We start from the raw sequence: 21,387 nt of genomic DNA on the forward strand, positions 1-21,387 counted from the left end.
AAATGCTAGCAGATTTTTAAACGCTTTTTTTTATTTTTATGAGGCGTTTTGCGGATTGCTGCTGCGGTTTTCAGTATAGTAGATTTCATATATTGTTACAGTAAAGCTGTTACTGAACAGCTTCTGTAACAAAAACGCCTGCAAAACCGCTCTGAAGTGCCGTTTTTCAGAGCGGTTTGCGTTTTTCCTATACTTAACATTGAGGCAGAAACGCATCCGAAATCCAAAAAATGCCTCACCCAGGCATTTTTCGTTTCTGCAAAACGCCTGCCGCTCTGGTGTGCACCACCCCATTGAGATACATTGACCAAGCAGATCCGCAGCCGCAAGCGGATCTGAAAACGCCCAAAAAGCCGCTCGGTGTGCACCAGCCCTAAGTCGGTATTTTTCCTGTCTGGATCTCAGGGAAAGGTAGCGTATGCCTGCTCCCCTCATTTTTTTCCCTAAAAATTTCACCTCCTGTATCCTTTAAAGCCTTAGTTCAGCCTTGCATTGTTTAACATTCATTTGCATTAACAATTAGTGGTGTTGTGTGCATTGCACTTTTTGCAATAAGTGTATTAAAAATGATATGGCTGGTTGCATCCAGTAGCTCTATTTTCTGCTGAGGCAACAGTGCAATTTTACAGGCAAGAAGGTTGTCCAGACTCCACCCCTACCACATCATCATCCGCATGAGGCCATCAGGGAGGGGGCATAATCCAGTCTTCCCACGTCTGCACAGATCACATCCTCCCTCTGCTGGTAAGACCAGGGCCGGCCCGCTCATGAGGCGGGGTGAAACTTTTGCCTCAGGCGGCAAATTTCCAGGGGCGGCAGTGCGGCACCCGCCCGTCCGTGGGTGCGGGGAGCCGGCCCGCCGAGCTGGAGGGGTAGCTGGCAGGACGGGGGTATTGGGCCAGCGGCGGGGAGGGGGGTCGGACCCCCCCCTCCCTCGCCTGGGTCCCCGTCCTCCGCTCCCTTCTAGCCTAAATAGACGCAGCCGAAGTGTAAGAGGCACGGGCGGGGAGGACACTCACCTCCTCCTCGCTCCAGCGTGCGCTCCACTGACATCACTTCCTGCAGGACGCTGCAGGAAGTGACGTCAGTGGAGCGCACGCTAGGAAGAGGTGAGTGTCTTCCCCGCCCGTGCCTCTTACACTTCGGCTGCGTCTATTTAGGCTGGAAGGGAGCGGAGGACGGGGACCCAGGCGAGGGAGGGGGGGGGTCCGACCCCCCTCCCCGCCGCTGGCCCAATACCCCCGTCCTGCCAGCTACCCCTCCAGTTCGGCGGCCCCCCAGAGCGCGCCCCCCCCCCCTCTCGGGGGGGGGGGGGGGGAAGGGGCGGCGGTGGCAATTTTTTTAAAATTTGCCTCAGGCGGCAAAAAGTCTAGGGCCGGCCCTGGGTAAGACATTGTTTCCGGCCAGCTAGGCAGCTATAGCAAAGTCTCATGGGTGCTGGCCACAAACCAATTATTTGTAAGCAGCAGGAGGAGCAGTCATGGTAGCAGGCCATATACTCAATGGGGATGGTTAATGAGAAGTAATACATTCTGAGTTGATGTGGAATTATGCAATTTTTTTATGCAAATGTATGCAGCTTTAAAGTGGACCAATCAAATCACAACTTGTCTTCAAACTGTGCTGTTTCTGCCACTCTCTGCTGCAAACCTGGCTTGTAATTGCCAGTTTTAGGCAGTGTTTACAAACAAACTAACCAGCTTGTGATAGGCTCACATAAGCAGAGTGGGCGAGTCATACAGAGTGTAACGATTGTGGAACTTTCTCCGTGACCAGCGCACAACGCGTGCGCTGACACGGCGGAAATCCTCCACAAACGTATATTTGCAGGCACCCAGCAACAGGTGCTACGCACCTGTAGAGGGAAATTCCTGTTGGCAGATGGCGCTGGGGAGTGCAGAGGAACCAATCCTCTGTACCTTCACAAGTGCCAGACAGGAATTGTACGAAGCGCAGAACGCAATCGCAAGAGAGGCGATTGCGAATGAGATTGAGCAAAGGGATAGGTTGTATGTGTGTGCGCCAATCCAGTCGCCACCCCGCGACCGCGCACACACAACAGCAGATACGAAATAGGAACGCGATCGCGAGAGGTGCGATCGCCAGACGTGACACAAGGCAGAACAGAATAGAATACGAGGGTAGCAAAGGCACAGCAAATACAATAAGGAGATACGGAAAATAACAACCGCTAGCTAACCGCGAACACCGCACTCATTCGCAACAGTGCACGCGGTTATGCGCGATCTCAACGTGATAAGCACAATAGAGACAAGCACGCCTAACTAACCATAAACAGACAAACATGAAACAGAGGACGCGAGCGCTTGCTTAACGGTTACCTCACCGAGCCTGCAGCAAGCGTAGCGGACAAGACAGACACACGAAAACAGGGACAAACGAGAGATAGGATCCACAGCACTAGCGATAAGTGGCTAGCGTGATCCAGGTACAGAGTAGCAGAACAGAAGGATCCCCAGCGCTAGCGAAAAGTAGCTAGCGCGATCCCAGAAGACAGAACGGAAGGATCCCCAGCGCTAGCAAAAAGTAGCTAGCGCGATCCCAGGAGACAGAACAGAAGGATCCCCAGCGCTAGCAAAAAGTAGCTAGCGCGATCCCAGAAGACAGAACAGAGGAGATAGCTGGTAGCAACCGCTGCACCAGCTATACTCCAAGAACAGAGATCAGAACCATTTCCTGTCAACCACCATAGGGACAGGACAATGGCAAACAGGCAAGACAAGACAGAACAGGCAATACAGATAATGCAACCTGACTGGGCTAGAAGGGGAGCCAAAAGCAACCCCCAGGAATTAACTATACTAGATAGCAATGGCTGACACTCCAGCAGTGTCCATCAGGAACAGACCATGGAAAGGAAATGACCAGCGAAGCATTGTGGGAAAGACATAGTACTTATAGTACACGCCTCCAATGAATGTGGCCAGGCAATTTGCATGACAACGTATGCAAATTCCTCTGCAAGCACAAGCTGCAAAACTGACAGACGCTTCTTTCCAGAGTCCTGCAGCCTGCAAACCTACACAATGGTCAAAGGGCTGCCTGCCTGCACAGGCAGCTGAGCAAATCATCACACAGAGCCTGCAGGGGGCCTGGAGGGGGTGTGTATAGCTTCTACCAATCACAAGCAGCCCTGCACATTCCACACATTCCAGCCTTAGCCTGACTGTGCCGACAGAAGAAAACAGATTAGATCATATAACAGAGATAACACAGCCACTGTGCAATTAGGAAAAGCTGCAGTAAGCCAGAGCACATTAGAACAGGCAAAGGAACTTATAGGCTAGAAGAACTTAGGCTGAAAATGTTGTTACAGAGTCTCTTTAAGCGGCGTAAGAAATTGCATCAACTCAAGATTATTTGCATCTCATTGACCAAGCTTTTGTGAATGGTTGCTGGGTCGAGTGAATAAGTTTCCCACGGAATTTTCCTGGATTAGCTGCACCAAATTTGAAAAAAAAGAAGGAAAAAACCTTTACTGACATTTAAAAGTCTGGGATGGTGAACTAGGACTTACTGTAACATTTTAGTGAGTTACCAGTGATAGCAACATGTGGCTATCACAACAGACTAGCAACTCTAAAGTCTAGTACACACCTTCAATTACGATTGGCCAATCTCTGACCAATTTTACCATTTCCATGTAGTATGAGAGCTTACTTACTTATAGTAATCACAATCTGTTGACCCCATATTACAGGTAGGTGGTAAAATTGGCCAATCAAAATTGAAAGTGTTTATCAGACTTTTGGGATATCAAGCATGGTGAAATAAGCAAGTATCAGCTCATCTTCGTGAGAATAAAATAGAAGACTTCAAAGTATTATATTCTGTCCACTAAAATGACAGACTTTAGCAAGGCACAGTATAAAAGCTTATTGTATGATTAGATCCTCAGTTATAGTTCAGCCCTGCTGACAAGCTAAGAGCACCTGCTCTTAATATAGAACAGTTATACAGTACATAGCGGCAGTTTATTCCTAGATTACTACAATTCTATTGCAGGCTTCACGGTATCATCATGCTGAAGTCAACAGTGGAATTAGTCCATACTTCATTTATTATGTCCGTGCACAATTACTAACAAATTTCTTCATATTAAATACTTAATTTACCACTTAGAATACCATATATTATAAAGAAAATGAATACAGACTAGTTTACATAAATACTGAGTAGTTTTACATGTGTTACCTGAGAGTGGCTAATGTTGTACGACATTTCTCTCTTTCATAACAGTACAGTATATCACCCCTTTTAAAATGTACACTATACTAGCATTTAGAAAGTGGTCTTCCTTTTTATGCAAAAAAAGCCATTCCATGACAGACTTTTGCTTAAAGAAAACCTGAACTGAAAATAAACTTGTGAGATAATAAATTGTAAGTGTAGCAGCAACAGAGAAGAGAACCTTTCTGCAGTTTCATATTCCTGTCATTCATTTGAAGGATACCAGAGCTGAACGAAAAAAATAAAGTAAAAAGGGGGGGGGGGGGGGGGGGGTGTAGTGTTGGGGAAGCAGGCATGTCTATGAAGTAGTCCTCATGCCCACCGCCCCCCCATTCTCCTCCGCCCCCCTCATTTATCTGGCAAATGCCCCCCTGCAGCTACTTCCTTGTTGGCCAGATCGTGCATCAGTGCGCAGGAGCTAGCCCGTCTGCACGCTTCCTTGATTATGGGTCATGACTACATCATGCACAGAGCCGGGCCAGCACCTGCGCACTAATACCTGTCCGACCAGGAAGTGGCTGCGGGGGGCATTTACCAGGTAAAGGAGGGGGAGAAGAACCAAGGGGAAACGGTGGGCATGTAGACTACTTCATGAACATGCCTGCTCCCCCCCCCCCCCCCCATCTATACTTTTTCATTCAGCTCTTGTAACCTTTAAGGGGCTTTAATTTGAGTATATATCATAAACACACTGGGATAGTTCAGGGATCTCCCCTAGTTTCTAGAGTAGCTACTAGAGCTACTAAACTTTAACAAGGGGTTACATTTTAAGTCTGCACAGTAATTTTGTATGTATTTAAGCGACTTGAAATTCCTTGAAGAGATTTTATTGGTCCATTTTCAAGCTGCATATATTTGCATAATCCCACATCAACTCAGAATTGTTGAATCTAACTGATCACCCTTACTGCACAGCCGCCATTCCATTGTGTTACTAACACAAGGAAATAATGAAAATTTTTTGCTTTTCAGCTCCCTTTTGTTATAAGCAGTGTTTGCTCACCCAGGTAAAAATATTTTTTTTTGTTTACTCTGTGAAGTGCCTGTATTCGACTTGCTGTTGGACTGCTTCATGTGCATACAGATAACACTGCTTAATGATCTCTTTCAATGCAAAAAAATTAAATAGTGGATGTAACAGGCAAGTTCTGGAGTAGGAGGAGTAATATATACATATACACACACACACACACACACACACACACACACACACACACACACACACACACACACACACACACCACATTTATACTGCAAGAATGCTAATCTTAGGAAAAAAATAAAATAAGTGGTTCTGTAGACAAGGTACATCTGCTAATATACACTGAGACCAGGCCAAGCTATCATTCAAAGCTCAGTTAGTAATATGGTACGATTCATTACTGGAGTCATTTCAAATAACTTTTGGTGGACAGAATTACATTTAAAAACAAACATACAAACAAAAACAAAAAAACACAAAAAGGTTTTCACAACGAAACAGTATTCGCTGCATTTTCCTCACACCTGCATTTACTACCGGTATGAAATTTCCATTATACAGTACCACAGAAAAGGTCATAAACTAATGAATAGCATTCATAACACTGCATGAAGGCAGAACAATGAGAGTGCAGAAAAATACAGACTAGTACAGAGTGGATCCAGTGTTCTCCAAGACTTGAAGGGAACCGTAGCTTGCCAAGGGCTAATAAAGTATGGAACTATGGACCACATGAATTGACTTCATGGGGTTGTAGGCCGCCACAACAGTATTGTACAAAGTCACAGTAATACGGTGTGGCGTCAGAGGTACCGTAAGTTAAACATTACTCTATAAAAAATTAAAAATGAACCAACTCAGTTGCATTATGTCTTACAAGTGCTAAATTATATCAAATGTGCTATGTATATTGACTACTGGCTAAGTTTGAAGTGTAACTTAACCTGGTACTATGCCTAACCACAAAAACAATATTAAAAAGAAGAATACAGACAGTAAAAGGTCAAAACATAACATTCCTGAACACTTACAATATACTGTAGTTAATTTAATGACCTAGTTTGTTGGGCACTTCCAGGAGACCTCTAAGACAGTCACAATAACACTATCCCCCTAGTTATTGCACCTGATTTTGAAATATATATTATATATTGCTTATCCGATTTAATAGATTGCTATAAACAGGCTATCTTTTGCATAGCATGGTGTAAATGAACTCTAGGACGGCGTTTCAAATATCCTGCTTTGTTAAGTGATTCCGGGCAGCAGGCTCTGGCCCCGCAAGGACCAAAGCCTTTTTTAACGGTTTCTTTGTGATCACTGATTGGCTCATAGTGATCATCACAGGGTCAGGAGTGAATTTAAAGTCATCTGACAGCTGAGTGTAGCGGCGGCAGAAGCACGATTGCGTGTCAAGCGCATGGAGACGGGATATTAAAATTTGTGCCCTGGCAGAGATAAGAGGCTGAAAACAGGGCTTAGATTTAAATAATGTCCGTCCAGACCTGGTTAAAGGATACATCCGAGGAGCATAAAAATAAAACAATTGCACTTACCTGGAGCTTTCTCCAGCCCCTGGCAGACGTCCCGTGCCCTCGCCGCAGCTCCACTCCCCGCCAGTGGCCCAGAGTCCCTTACGGTACCAGAGACCTCCTTGCATCCCAACACTTGGCTTACGTCATCTGGACTGTACTGCGCAGGTGCAGTAGCTCTGCGCATTACAGTCCGGATGACATCAGTGGGACTCAGTGAGCCGCACGCTGAAGCGCAGGAGAAGCCGACCTGGCCAGGTCTGCTTTTCCACTGGAGGGGACCGGGAGCCACCGGAGCTGCGACAAGGGCACAGGACGGCTACCAGAGGCTGGAGGAAGCCCCAGGTAAGTGGATTTTTTATTTTTATACTTCTCTGACTAATAAGTAATAAGTAGCTGTAAACGTGTATCAAGGCTGCACAAAGGTCTTTTGTAATTTAAGGTTATTAAAATGACCTTCCACTTCAATCTGTGCCCAGTCATATTTCCAGGACTGCAAGCCTAAACTGCATACATGTTCTAGTCTAAAAGCTATACACAGTGTTGTTCTAGTTGTTAGTACATACAGCTTGTGTTTCTTCCCCTTCCTGAACCAATAATTAACAGAACAGGAACAATAGTTGCTGGTTTTCCATACCTGTGCAAACTGAGTTACTGACAGGAAGCTGTGACACTCCCTGCCCTGACAGTTTGTACAAACTGGTGTGGAGGAGCTGAGCATCTGAATATAAGCAATCTCGAATATGTGACATCAGTTCTAGCAATGTGTAAAGCTGAACTGCTCATTTATCAACAAAAATGGTACTTCACTCTAAAGATACAGTACACGTGCTACCATGGAGTTGATAGATAAGCAGCAACATGAGTCAGACAAAGGTAACTGCAGAACAGTACTAATACTGTTAGGCCATACCGTTTAACCACTTGCTTGTTTTTCAATACATTTATGCTCTCTGAAACATCATCTAAAGCCTCAGGGGCGTAAATATCACACAAGCTGGCAAGAGTGAACAGAAAATAAAATAATTACTGTCAAAAAATAAAGCTCAAAGAAAGTCTAGTTTGTCTTGAACTGTTCTGGTCCATAAGGTGAAAGTGGTTAAACAAAAACATTCTTACAAAAAGCTATAAATTACAAATATTATTCCTTTTTGATGCCCAAACCAATGTTACTTCTCAGAGTCAGAGATGCCCTCTAAGTGTAAAATGTGATCATGTCTACAATTGAAAGCTTCACAAAAATACTGACATACTGTATTTAATAAGTTTCTTTAGATTTTATGTGCAAGTTAGAGTATAATAGCTGCAGGTTATCTGACATGGAATAGCCAAGTCTGCAATATTTTTAGCCCATTTCGTTCACTCTTTTTTCTCTAGTGTCTTGTTCAGCTCTCGGAAACTGATATTAAACTCTTTAAACATCTGGATCAAAATAACTCCAGTGGACAAAGTGATAAAAGCACACAGTATGGCTAAGAAGTCCACTGCCCCTACATTAGTCCACTCCTGAAAGAGGATCGCTGTTGCCAGCAGTACCAGTGTTGTGAAAGTCACATAATAGATGGCACTAAATATGCAAGAGTCAAAGTCTTCCAGTGCTTTGTTTATATAGCGAAACTGAATGAGGATGCTACATCCCAATACCCCTAGTAGGCATAAGAAAACGTATGTAGCTCCTGGGCTGCTTGGATTGCTGGAGAAAGCATCTTGTGCAACCAGGCCAATGCCCTTAGTGCAAGGAACAGTGAATGTGCCCAACAGTGAGCACACACCAATGTAAACCATTATATTTTTCTTCCCATAAACTGGTGCTAACCAGAATATCAGCAAGATCAACATCAGGAGAACAACACAGAGGTAGCTCAGGAATACTGAAACAGAAAAAGGGGGAAAAAAAAAATGTGATTAATAATACTTTTCATAAGCGACTCCACTGTTATTCGGTTACATACATTCAAGGATTTTAAAGATATGTCATAAGACTGGTAATACTTGTCTTACTAAATATTTTGCCTAGGCATTCTCCACCACATTTACTGACAACATTAATCTTATGCTGGGCATACATGGTAAGTTTCTTGTTATCAATCGAGCCACCGATGCCTCGATTGATAATATCCGACGTGTCCGATCACCGCGGCCGATCAATTCTGTGCTCGATCTTCGCGGGCGGACAATAGAAAAAAAACGAGCGGCTGATAAGAAGCGGCTGATAAGAATCGATCCACGCACAGTGACGGAACATTTACCATGTATGCCCAGCATAAGGTTCCCATATATTGGCCAGGATGTAAGTCTGCTTGAATAATCATATCAAGTGTTTTCTTTTAAAGTAAGGACATTAGAACTACAAACTAAATATATTATTGACCAGAGAGGACTTGTAAAGCATTTTTAAAACCAAAGGACAGGATTGCAAATGCCAGGTGGCGCTTACAATTTCCTACCACTGCAATGAGAAAAGCTACCAGGCAGAGCCATAAAAAGAAACAATTTTGCGAAAAAGAAGCAATTTTGCTAATTTCCCCTCTTTTTCAGATGCTTTAGTTTTCTGGTCTGTAAGTTGCCACAAACTGAAATCCACTCAGGTTCTCTTTCACAGGCCTGCCGACCTGTTTATTGAAAGGTGTGGAGGTAGGAAGACTGCCATGTTAGCTGAACGTAAACTACAGCCCTGACGTTGTGCTGCCCTTTACAAAGTACACCAAACATTACCCCCATTCTAGTGTACATACACTTCAGAGCTTCAAGGCCTGGGTATTAGCCAAATGGCCACCATGCTACTTGGTATCGGTAACTGCATTAGCAGGAGTACTGTTAGGCTTCAGAAGTAAACTTTGATTAATGTTGTACACATTTTTTTGTGTCAGAGTCGGATCCACACAGATCTTAAAGGGAACCTAAATGGAGAGGGATATGGATGTTTCCTTTTAAACGATACCCGTTGCCAGGCAGTCCTTCTGATCTCTTTGGCTGCAGTAGTGGCTGAATCACACAGCTGAAATAACCATGCAGCTAATCCAGTCTGACTTCAGTCAGAACACCTGATCTGCATGCTTGTTCAGGGCTATGGCTAAAATTATTAGAGACACAGGATCAGCCGGAGAGTCAGGCGACTGGTATTATTTTAAAAGGAAAAATCCATATCCTTCTCAGTTTAGGTTCCCTTTAACAGTGTGGGGTGTATTCCAAAGATTGGAGAAGACTGGAGAGTATGACTGATCCAGCAAGTGTTTGCACTTAAGTGGGTCATATCAGGACTAGAAATGATCAATGACAGTCATTTTATCAGCATGATAGAAATTTCATTGCAGCTTGTCTGCAGACTTAAATTGTATAAATCTAAAAACGATAGCATCCGTATTTGATTTGTCCAGTGTCACTGCTGCATACAAACTGCACCACAATAAAAACTGTCGGTGAGTGGTGTGCTGTACTGGGACTTTAAAAACAGACCAGGTTTACTGGTACATTTACATTACCCTGAGTTCTCCAACCATAGTAAATCAACCCCCATAACTTGCAGCTACTGCATAGGTAAAGCCTGCTACACACATCTAATGTTGATTGACCAATGATTGGCCAATTTTTTACCTACACAATCTGCTCATAGTATTTAAAAATTGTTGGCCCCATGCTACCTGGAAGTAGTAAAATTGGTCAACGATTGCCCAATTAAAATTGCATGTGTGTATGCACCCTGAAGCTTGAATCTTTGTTTATACAATCACCTTAACCTACTTGGCAGAAAAAAGTACAGTTTTTAGGCCCTAAAATCAGGAAAGAACTACCACCAGGGAGGTTAACTACTTTACGACCGCGTCACGCCAATGGGCGTGACCGCGGTGGCAGCCCCAGGACCGCCTAATGCCAATTGGCGTCAAGTCCTGGGGCTGCAGTTTTCCAGGGAACGGCCGCGCGCATGCACGATCGTTCCTTGCCACTTCACGGAACGGAGTTCCGTGATTAGCCTGCTAGCCGCCGATCGCGGCTAGCAGGCTGCTTGTAAACGTAAGGGGAAATAAATCCCCTTTGTTTACAAGCGTACAGCGCTGCCAGGGGCTGCAGTGCTGTACAAGATCGGCGATCCCCGGCCTCTGATTGGCCAGGGGGCGGCCTCCTCTCATAGGCTGATGCCTATGAGAGGCGGAACAGGACAGATCGCCGTCCTGTTCCAATTCTTGTGGCGGAGGGGAGGAGGAAGGGGGACGGGGAGAGAGAGAGCCTCGCTGAGGCAAATGGAAAAAAATAAAAAAAGCCTGCAGCGATCGGACCCCCCCGGGGCATGTCCCCTTAGGGACAAAAAAAAGGAGGAGAGTCCAATCGCTGGGCTCCCAAGTTGGGCTGTGCAGAAGGCTGAAAAGCCTGCACAGCCCAGTACAGCATTAAATGGCCTGGTCTTTGGGGGGGGGGGGGGGGGGTACCACTGCGGTCATCAAGTGGTTAATTTCTCATAATCCCAGATTTACTCGAGCCTGGTAAACACATCCAATTTTTATTGGCCAATCACAGGCCAATTTTTCCACCTCCATGTAGTAAGAAGGGCAACAGTTTTTGCATGTTTTGAACAGATTATGTAGGCATGCCCTCATACTACATGAAAGTGGTCAAATTGGATGTGTGTACCAGGCTTTACAAGTCATTTCCAATAAAGCCTGGTACACACTTTCAATTACGATTGGCCAATCACTGACCAGTTTTACCACCTCCATGTAGAATGAGGGTTTCCCGCCACAATCTGCTCTTAGTATGCAATGTCTGTTGTCCATCATACTACATGGGCGGGGTAAAATTGGTTAATCATAAATTAAAGTATGTACCAGGCTTCAGTCCTTGGGATTCCAACCATCAGCCAGGAAAGCCATTCAGCTGGCTAAACATGGTTAGGCTATAGAAAAGCACTTTACCTGGGTTAGAAAGCTTTTCTTCAAATTCCGCCCTGGATGTCAGGTTTTCAGATTTAGGAGAATGAATAATTAGGATGATGGAGCCCACACAGCTGAGCAGACACCCCAGCTTGCCCAGGAAGTTCAGCCTTTCCTTCAGCACATATGAAGCTAAAATGGACCTTTAAAACAAAACAACATAACAAACATTAAGGCCTCTTTCACAGTGGGACGTTAAAGTTGCACGTTAGAAAAATGTTATAACGCAGACTAATGCACAGCACTACAAAGTCTGTGCGACATTCACAGTGCACACGTTGCATTGTGTGTAACGTGTAGCGATATTTAGAAAGTGCTGCATGCTGTGCGTTTAGCAATACAATTGCTGCGTTATGTGTCTTGCACATGCTCAGTAAGGTTTTTTTTTTTTTTAAAGTAACGCATGCGCCGTTTTCGTTCCATCAGTATGCGACGAAAACAGCGCACCGAGAGACACATAAGACAGTGCAAAATAACATCCAATTTCATAACCTACATGCCATGCGTTAGGGGCACGTTGTGCGACTTTAACGTCGCATCAAATGCAACGTCCCACTGTGAAAGAGGCCTAAAGGAACACTTTCAAACCAAGTGTCCTAAAAGGACAATGTTCAAATAATGTCTAAGTAGCTGTGTAAACATTTTCCTACTTTTCATGTTACATATCAGAGGCAAAAGCTGTAATTTATGGAGGGTAGGATTTAGCTATTATTGGGACAAATCAATTGCAGAAGGGGTGTCTGCTTCAATGCACAACCAGTGTTGCATTTCAGACTACAGCGTATTTTCCTCTGAAAGCAAAAAAAAAAAAAAAAAAAAAAAAGTATGAAAAGCTGTGGTGTCGCAATTACAAATGTTTCAAAAAAAAGTTGCATTTCCTCTGCTCTCTTCAGTCAGATACACAGGACACAGGCAGCTGCTGAGAGCTTTCGCTCTCAGGTCACGTTCACATCATGAAACGCAGATGGACGTGCGTTCGGAACGCAATGTGTACAACGAACGCCATCTGCGTTTGTATACGTTGTGTGGCTGATCCCATTCACTGAAAGTGAATGGGTCAGTCGTGCGTTTTGTTAAAACATGCATGCAGCATGCGTTCGCGGACCGCACTGGTTTGGAACGCATGCAGTGTGAACATCACAGTGCAGTCTATGTACTTTCTGATGTTGCACGTGTTTGCCTCCTGCACGCGTTGCTGAAATCCTGGTGGCAACGATTGTAGGGTGAACAGGGCCTAACACACAGGCTTAACAGATGAAGTGTGAGGGGAATTTCCCTCCCCTCATGGTTTATTCTGCCATCAGTTTTGGCGTCAGTAAAGTGTGAAAGTATTTTGATAACAGTAAACAAAGAGGTTGCCAGTGAAATGTATACACCTGTACTTAGCAGCACTTCCAAACAATTCCTATCACAATTTAAAAAAAAAAAAAACTTGGTAATCAATAGTGTTCCTTTAAATATACCCTCTTCATACAAAATACAATGAATCACTCCCTGGTCTGAGAGATCACAGCAGGGAAATGCTGGAAAGAACTTTCATTAACTACAGTATGTGGCCTCTCTAAAAACAGTGATGTGATGCTCTGGTGATGAAGATATGAAAGCTATAATTATTAGCCTTTGACAGGCTAGTTCTGCTGCTGAAGATACCGCTAATGATGAAGCAGTACATTGCTACTTTGCTAGCATACTATATTAGGAAAAACAAAAGTTTGCCTTCTTAAAATAGAAGGTATTTGCAATAATTCAGGTTGGAGTGAACATATGATGTCTCCCACGATGCATCACTGCTGAATATGCAAATCATTCTTTGTTGTCCCTGTAAGCTAACCACACCTGTGTCAGCTTGTTCAGAGCCACAATAATCCAACATGCATACAGACTGTTTCGGACTGGTTGATCCTCATCAGTGCATGCCGTGGACTAATGTGGCTCTATAAAGTAGGACTTGAAACACCCAGAGTTACAGACTATCACTACGTTAGCAAATAGAAGTTCATCCCTGCTATTCTATACCAAGTTTTCATGATCCTGATTTCCAGAGCTCTGCCTTCACTCCAATCAGAAGCGAAGGGAGGGGGTGGGCGAGGTGAGCACCATGCCCTCTCTCAGAAGTTAGAGATGAAGCCAGCCCTGTCTCCAGATGATGGCAACCTGTCTGTCATCTAATAAACTAAGGGGTTCCAGTGAAAACAGAGACCGTGTTGCCCCATTTACTGTTAGGAGAAGCTGGTCCCCAAAACCTTACCAATTTTACACGGCTTGTTGTTCCTTGATTTTAACCTTTCAGACAGTTGCTACATTACCAAAGTCAGAGCTTCCAGTCAGCAATAAAGCTGTACTTTGAACACTGATAAAATTGATTTTATACTGCGTGCGCAGATAATGGCTGACAAAAGGAGGATCATATTAGAAGCAAAAGTTGCCAGAGCCTCAGCAGAACTGAACTAATAAAAGCAAACAGACACACATCTACAGCCGAATTTCCAAGAGGGGAGGAGTGCTCATCTGAATAAAGATATTACAGCCGATGAAATAAGTAATGAACCCTGAGACCCCCAATCCTGCATCATTTAACCACTTAACGACCACGGTCAGCCGATCGGCGGACCTAGGTGTTAAGTGGTTTCCCATGGAAACGGCCTCTCGAGCGGCCTTTCCATGTCAGTTCACGGAGGGTGTCTCCGTGAACTGCCTGCGAGCTTCCAATTGTGGCTCGCAGGCGAAATGTAAACACGCGGGGAAGAAATCCCCGCTGTTTACATCAGCAGCGCCATAAAGGAGATCTGTAGCTGAAGCCTGTCAGAGGTGGTGCAGGACGGATCTCCGTTAGGGGGAGGAGGGGAGGGAGGGAAGGACAGGGAGGCCAAAAATCGATGCGGAGAGGGGCTTTGAGGAGCCCCCCACCCCCGCAAGGCAAAAATAGCCAGCGGCGATCAGACCCCCCCAGCAGGACATCCCCCTAGTGGGGAAAAAAAAGGGGGGGGGGGGAAGTCTGGTCGTCCTGGCTCTATCCTGATCTGTGCTGTGGGCTGGAAAGCCCACGCTTCACAGATCAGTCAAAAATGGCCTGGACCTTAAGTGGTTAGGTGGCCACACACTATACAACAAAATGATCCGATTTTACAGCAATTCGATAAAAACGATCTTATCTCCCAAAAAAACGAAAGCTTTTTTTAATTTCGACTGAAAAATCCAATCGGATTTCTCTATTTGTTTTTCGATTTATATTGATCCGGAATGCCAGATATTTCTTTTCAATTTTTTAAAGATTGTATGGTGTTTGTTGGATTGCTAATTTATTAATATACACACCTTAGCAATTTTCTCAGAGTTTCCAATCAGTTTTATCCTAATTGGGGAAAAATTTAACATAGGTGTGTGGTACATTGGTCAGATTTTTGAAATGTTACAATCAGTCAGAAAAATTGATTGCAATTCTTAAATTGAACAGATATTTTAAAAAAAATGTATGGTGTGTGTGTGGCCACCTTTGGACAGAGCCTGATATGACAGGTTCAATCTTTTATACTGGAGGGACCCCTTTCCAAGCTCAATTTATATCCTAGATGTTGCTCCCAGTAGTCATTTATCATATGAATAAATGTTATACAACATCTGCAAGTGCATTTCTTTTCACATATGCCGCACTATTGCCAAGTTGTTTTTCTCCATAAACAAACTGGTAGACTCCGTCAAAGTGTACGTATGTAGGCGTCGCCGGTAGTTGGCCGTCGGGAGAGCTAAATGACGGCGCTCTCCCTGTAAAATTCCCCCTATGAGTTGTCGCCACATGGAGGGAGATGTAATTCAGGGAGCGACAACCGCCGGAGCCCCGAATTACCCTTACATACCCCACGCAGCATTACATTGCTGCTATAGGGTGCCTGGTTTTGGTGCCTGTCGGTGAGAGCACTGCACCGAAACCATTTGCTTCACAGTCAAATACTCCCCCGAGTCTGCAGATCGAACCACTCCCAACCATTAACTTCAAGAGGAAGGCTGGGAGTACACATGTTTTGCCTCATAAGAGAAAAGGCATAGACTGTAGTGAAAGTCTATGGGCTGCACAGAAATTGCATGGATCCACGATTCACACTGCGATTTTAATTGAGAAGAAAGCCCTGCATACAGAGCTTACAAGTTGCAAGAGCTGGAGTGTAACAAACGTGGGTAGAAGCCTACGAGAAGGCACGTATATCTTAATGTGAGGCGGTTCTAGTCCGGGACAAAAATGGGGGGGGGGAGAATGTATTTGAAGTGGATGTAGTACAGTACAAAACTCACCCACTGCACATGGCCATGGCCCCTCTGCACTCCCTGCTGCTCAAAATATCAGAGCAAGGGCTTTGCCAATTCATGTTTGATCAACAAAACAATCCATCATTTGGGAGGGCCTTCATGTTTAAAGGGAACCCAAGGTGAGAGGGATATTGGCTGCCATGTTTATTTCCTTATAAACAATACTAGTGGCCTGGCAGCCATCCTGATCCTGTGTCTCTAATACTTTTAACCACCTATTCTTATAGGTTTTTACAGTAAAAAAAAAAACTTAACTTTGGCCCCTGAACAAGCATGCAGCAGATCAGGTGCTCTGACTCAGCTTTTACTAGATTAGCCATATGCTTGTTCCAGAGTTTTGACTCACACTACTTATGACAGACGTTTAACAGGGCTGCCAGGCAACTGGCATTGTGTACAAGGAAATAAATATGGCAGTCTTTATATCCCTCTCACCTCAGGTTCCCTTTAAGAGACAAGAAGAAGGGGAAAAGTTACTTCCAGCTTTGAGCAGTAAAGTAATTATGTTGAGGTGTATAGAAGGATGCCCTTCAGCAACCCCCCCTCCCCGGATGCCTAACCTTAAAAGATACCCCACCGACGCCTAACCTTAAAAGATACCCCACCGACTCCTGACCTTAAAGGGAAAATCCACGGAATTGTTTTAAAAAAAATAAAAATACTAATCCACTTACATGGGGCTTCTTCCACGTCCTGCCTGCCACAGACTGGAGGAAGCCCCAGGTAAGTGGATTAGTATTTTTATTTCTCCGTGAAGCCTCCCTTTAAAGGGGTTCTGTTGGGGGTGTTGAAGATAAAAACAGACACTAACCTGGGGCTTCAATCAGCTCCCTGTAGCAGTAATGTCCCACGCCGTCCTCCTCCGAATCCGCCGTTCCCCGCCGCACATGTCATCGGAAGCATACTGCGCCGACGCAGTACAAGGAAACTTTGTACTGCGCCTGTGCAGTAATCTTCGGATGACACGAGCGGGAGCGCGCATTATTCGTCTTGTTAGAAGAATAATTGCCCGGTGCTGGCGGCGGGGAATGGCGGATTGGAGGAGGACGGCGTGGGACATTACTGCTACAGGGGGCTGATAGAAGCCCCAGGTAAGTGTCTGTTTTTATCTTCAACATCCCCCCACAGAACCCTTTAAAAGATACCCCACCGATGCCTAACCTTAAAAGACACCTGATGCCTAACCTAAAATCTGAAGGCCCCCCTCCCCCCAAAACAAAACAGATACTCACCTATGGAAAGGATCTAGGTCCTATGGAGTATTCCCGTTCCTCTCATGGATCCCTCGTTCCAGCAATATCACCCGTTTGAATCCTCCGCCGTGAGAAACTTCTGAAGTCTTCAGGAGCCTGAGTGCTCCTAAAGATGGGTGACTCTGTACTGCTCCGCGCACGGGGCAGTCTTCAATCCATCGGTCAAAGACTGCTAATGGGGGAGACAGCGCTGGAACAAGGGGACCGTGAGAGGAACAGGGAGGCTCTATAGGACCCAGAACCCTCCCTCTCCATAGGTAAGTATCTGATTTCTATTTTAAAATCACTTCAGTGTTGCTTTAAAAGACACCCCACTGATGCCCAACCTTAAAAAACTGCCCCACGGATGCCTAACCTTATCCGCTCCTCCCGCACTGCAAACCACTAATATACGCACCACATAAAGATGAAAAATATTGGTTGCTGCAGAAGTTTGGGTGCCACTATAGGCACCCATAGATATTATGGCAATAGGGAAAAAATTTGAGCACCAGGGACACTTGCTATGCAAGATGCAGCTACAAATAGCGGATACAAGCTATTTTATTGGGTGCCTCCAGCCCAAATTTCCCCTACAGCCATAAGTTCTATGGTCTCCTATGGCGGCGCCCAGTCTTCTGCGGCAGATTACCTACCTGTGTGGACTTCCACAAAACATACACGGTTTGTAGGTGTGTGAGAGACAGGGTTGGGGAACGCTGCCCCACAGGGCTTCAAAGAAGAAACTTGGTAAAATATTAACTATACTGTCTAGGAGCCCTGTGACAGAGCCAAGAACCTTTTATCCATAGCAAAGGAATGTGTTCATTAAAACTTTACAGAGAGTCTTCTGAGAAGATCAAAGTTCTATTTAATGGCACTCTAATGTGCCTCCAGTTTAACACAAACAAAATCAAAATGTTTATGATAATGGTAGCAACATTGTGTTACTTACCCAAATGGAATGCCCAGAGCACCCAGAGGTGTTACAAGCACAGCTGGAGCAGCAGTATAAGCCAGGAAGTTTCCAATCTGCCCCAAAGCCACTGTAAAATATATATATATCACATATCAGTTATGAAGGTTATTATTATTTAGTATTTATATAGCGCCGCCATCTTCCACAGTGCTGTACTGAGTATGTTGTCTTGTCACTTAACTGTGGCTGGGAGGAGCTCACAATCTAATCCCAACCATAGTCATATGTCTATGTATGTATCGTAGCCTAGGGCTAATTTTACGGTGTAGGAGGAAACCGGAGTGCCCGGAGGAAACCCACACAGACATGAGAAGAGCATACAAACTCCGTGCACATAGTGCCCTGGCTGGGATTCAAGCTGGGGTCCCAGTGCTGCAAGGCGAGAGTGCTAAACACTACGCCACTGTCCTGCCATTTTTATTTGGGATTACTAAACCAGTTTTCCATCTATCAAGCAAAATATCCAAAACGTGTAGCTGAAAGTGTACCCAATGTGGTTTTGAAATGAAAAACATAACACAGGGGCATGTCCTTCAAATATGCCTCTGTGTGCCCTCCGCTCCGCTGTGCCCCGCTAGACATCCCCCCCCCCCCCCAAGAATTTGCAGATATGCAGGCAAAGTAATGGGGAAGGGCATCCCTCATAGGAGAGGAATTCCTACATAAAGCCCCTTCCCCATCTATCTAAGCCTTCTAACTGGCTCTCAGCTGCTTCCCCCCCCCCCCCCCCCCACCTACATGCCAGTAAGCGCTTTGTGCTCACGGAGGAGTAGAGAGTTGCTTCTGCAGCGTTGTGACGCTAAAGGTCACAGCAGAGAAAGTAAAGCATTGCAGGTGGGTAGAGGCAGCAATGGACGCTACTCAGGTAGCACGCTTTTTTTTTTACTTTAAACCTGGCTCGGGTTCTCTTTAAGGTTTCTACAAATAAAATATGAAAAAAATAATTTACTTAACTGTAAACCACAAAGTTTACCACTTACTTGTAATTGTGCCAATCCACCATATGAAGTCTGTAAGGTAAGATGTACCTGTAATAAACAGAAGATATGACCACACCACAAGCTATGATATGTCCATCGCCACAGAATTTGTTGGCACTTTATAAAATAATAATAACTAAAAAACAAATAGCTATGCAAGAAGCTCTAGAAATTATGTTAATGGAGCAGGAGGAGGATAATATCTGACCTAATATTACAAATACTTTAATGGCACTAGTGTTTAGAGCAATGAATACCCAGGATGACCATTATCTACTCAAATGCCATGGAAAAGTATGATTTCTCCCAAAAAGAGGGAGCACTGTATCATTTTTAATCTGTAATGCATACTGGTGCACTGTTCGTTACAGTGAAGCACACTTTGTATGCATTTAATATTCCACTGTATGCGCCATACACATAACACACAATTCCCAAGTGTAAAAATAGCCTTAGCAGGGGCTGAACCGGAAATTTGCACAGGGATAATTAAGGTGTGTACACACATCCAATTTTGATTGGCCAACAGATTTGATTCATTTGAACAAGCTCCCATACTCCATGGAAGTGGTAACATTGGCTAATCAAGATAGAAAGATCATAAAGATTCAATTAGGATGTCACTGACCAATTTTACCACCACCAAGTAGTATGAGGGTAAACAGATATTAAACACTATGGAGATTGTGGAGGTAAACTCTCATACTACATGGAGGTGGTAAATTGGTCGGTGATTGACCAATCATAATTGAAAGTATGTACCAGGCTTTAGACTCAGAAAGAGAATGAAGCTTTCCAAAATTTTTGGCAAGTTCCAGCTCAGCCATATTCTGGAAAACAAAATGGTACTTATCCGTTAGCCGGGCGCATCCGGCAGGTGGCGACAAAACTCCACCAGAGGTTACATCTTTCCCTACTATCCATGTCGGCCTGGAGGGGGAATAGTAATTAGCGCCACCTGCCGGATGCGCCCGGCTAATGATAAGTACCAACAAAATTAGCGGAGTAGTTAAATTTAAAATCACCTTCACCCCTGCAAATAGTATGGAGCTAGTCTAATTTAGGGGACACAATAGGAAACCTCATAGGGAACAGTTCTCTAAATCAGAGCATCGTGATTGGCTGAATAGTGTAGGTGTAGCTTACTACAACCTCCCTGAAACGTAGCATTTCGAGAGGCTGCCACCCATCCAATCACATTAGCGGAATGTCCCCATGAGGTTTCCTGCTGGGTCCCCTAAACTAGACTAGCCCATTTGTATTGTAATCTGTATTGAAACTGAAAATCTTCTCAGACTGCAACTCATAATGATGTGAATGATAATGCAAACCCAAATTCAAGCTTCTAAAACTACTGCACCCAAAACGAGGTCACTGAATAACAACAGCCACTGATGAACACTGTACATGAAAAAACGATGTTCATTATTATATTTACAGCAGCCTTCACACCAATCTGAGTCTTATATTAAATGTTTCCACTAGACTTTGTATTGACCAGATAATAAGCTCTCTGCTGTAAATGGCAGGCACAGCTGCTGCAGAATCTCTTAACCTGCTCTGCCAATGACATCAGTGCTAGTGATGCTGTGCCTGCGCAGGGTAGAAGTAGCACTGCACCAGTCTCAGGTTGCCAATAGCACTCCCAAGGTGCAGTCCATTGTGAGAGGCACATTAGTGCCAACCTGGCACCCTGCCCTCTTCCTTTACCTCGTGTGCGGGCTCGCAGGATGCCCTTCTTCTGCAGCACAAACGTGGAGCCATTGAGCAGGCTGGAGAAGACGGCAACACTCAGCCCCACAATAGGCAGCTCTGCCTGCATGTCCATCCTTCTTCACTCTGTATTGTGTCAGTCCCCAGCCGGCAGCCTTGTCATGCTCTCTCCCCTGCTGTCACCCTTTCCCGCAGACTGTCAATCTCCTTCCGGGATAATCGGTCCTCCTCCTGCTCTGGCAACCCGCTCTGAGCAACACAAACTCAGGCACATTGCAGGACTGGGCTGTGCTCATCAAGGTGCAATAGGGTTAAAAGTGTCTTTTTTTTCCTTTGTACAAACTTTATTATCAAGAAAACAAAGTGCTGCAAGACATTTGTACCAGGATAGCTGGCATGTTTGGGCATGCTATCACTTTCCTTCTTTTATGGTAAACGTGAAGCAAAAATAGCCTGATGAGATAAACATTTGTGTCTGTATAGTATTAGGT

The 21,387-nt window shown here is 44.7% G+C and overlaps 1 protein-coding gene across 1 annotated transcript; it reads right to left on the reverse strand.

Moving 5' to 3' along the window:
* Positions 1 to 8,007: 8,007 nt before the first annotated feature.
* On the reverse strand, positions 8,008 to 21,185 carry NIPA1 (NIPA magnesium transporter 1). Its single transcript, XM_068265274.1, has 5 exons — positions 20,894 to 21,185; positions 19,184 to 19,231; positions 18,180 to 18,270; positions 11,673 to 11,833; positions 8,008 to 8,636 (listed from the first exon to the last, which is right to left on the reverse strand). The coding sequence occupies exons 1-5, from the start codon at positions 21,009 to 21,011 to the stop codon at positions 8,125 to 8,127; spliced, it is 930 nt and encodes a 309-aa protein (XP_068121375.1). The 5' UTR covers positions 21,012 to 21,185; the 3' UTR covers positions 8,008 to 8,124.
* Between the last annotated feature and the right edge of the window lie 202 nt (positions 21,186 to 21,387).

The sequence above is a fragment of the Hyperolius riggenbachi genome, chromosome 2, assembly GCF_040937935.1.
Source record: "Hyperolius riggenbachi isolate aHypRig1 chromosome 2, aHypRig1.pri, whole genome shotgun sequence".
NCBI classification, from domain to species: Eukaryota; Metazoa; Chordata; class Amphibia; order Anura; family Hyperoliidae; genus Hyperolius; species Hyperolius riggenbachi.

Excerpts from the sequence above, each read along its gene's own strand:
- NIPA1 (XM_068265274.1), bottom strand. The coding sequence starts at position 21,011 with ATGGACATGCAGGCAGAGCTGCCTATTGTGGGGCTGAGTGTTGCCGTC. Across the intron at positions 18,271-19,183 it reads GTGGATTGGCACAATTACAA|TGGCTTTGGGGCAGATTGGA; the intron begins GTAAGTGGTAAA and ends TATATTTTACAG. Across the intron at positions 11,834-18,179 it reads GCTCTGGGCATTCCATTTGG|GTCCATTTTAGCTTCATATG; the intron begins GTAAGTAACACA and ends TTTGTTTTAAAG.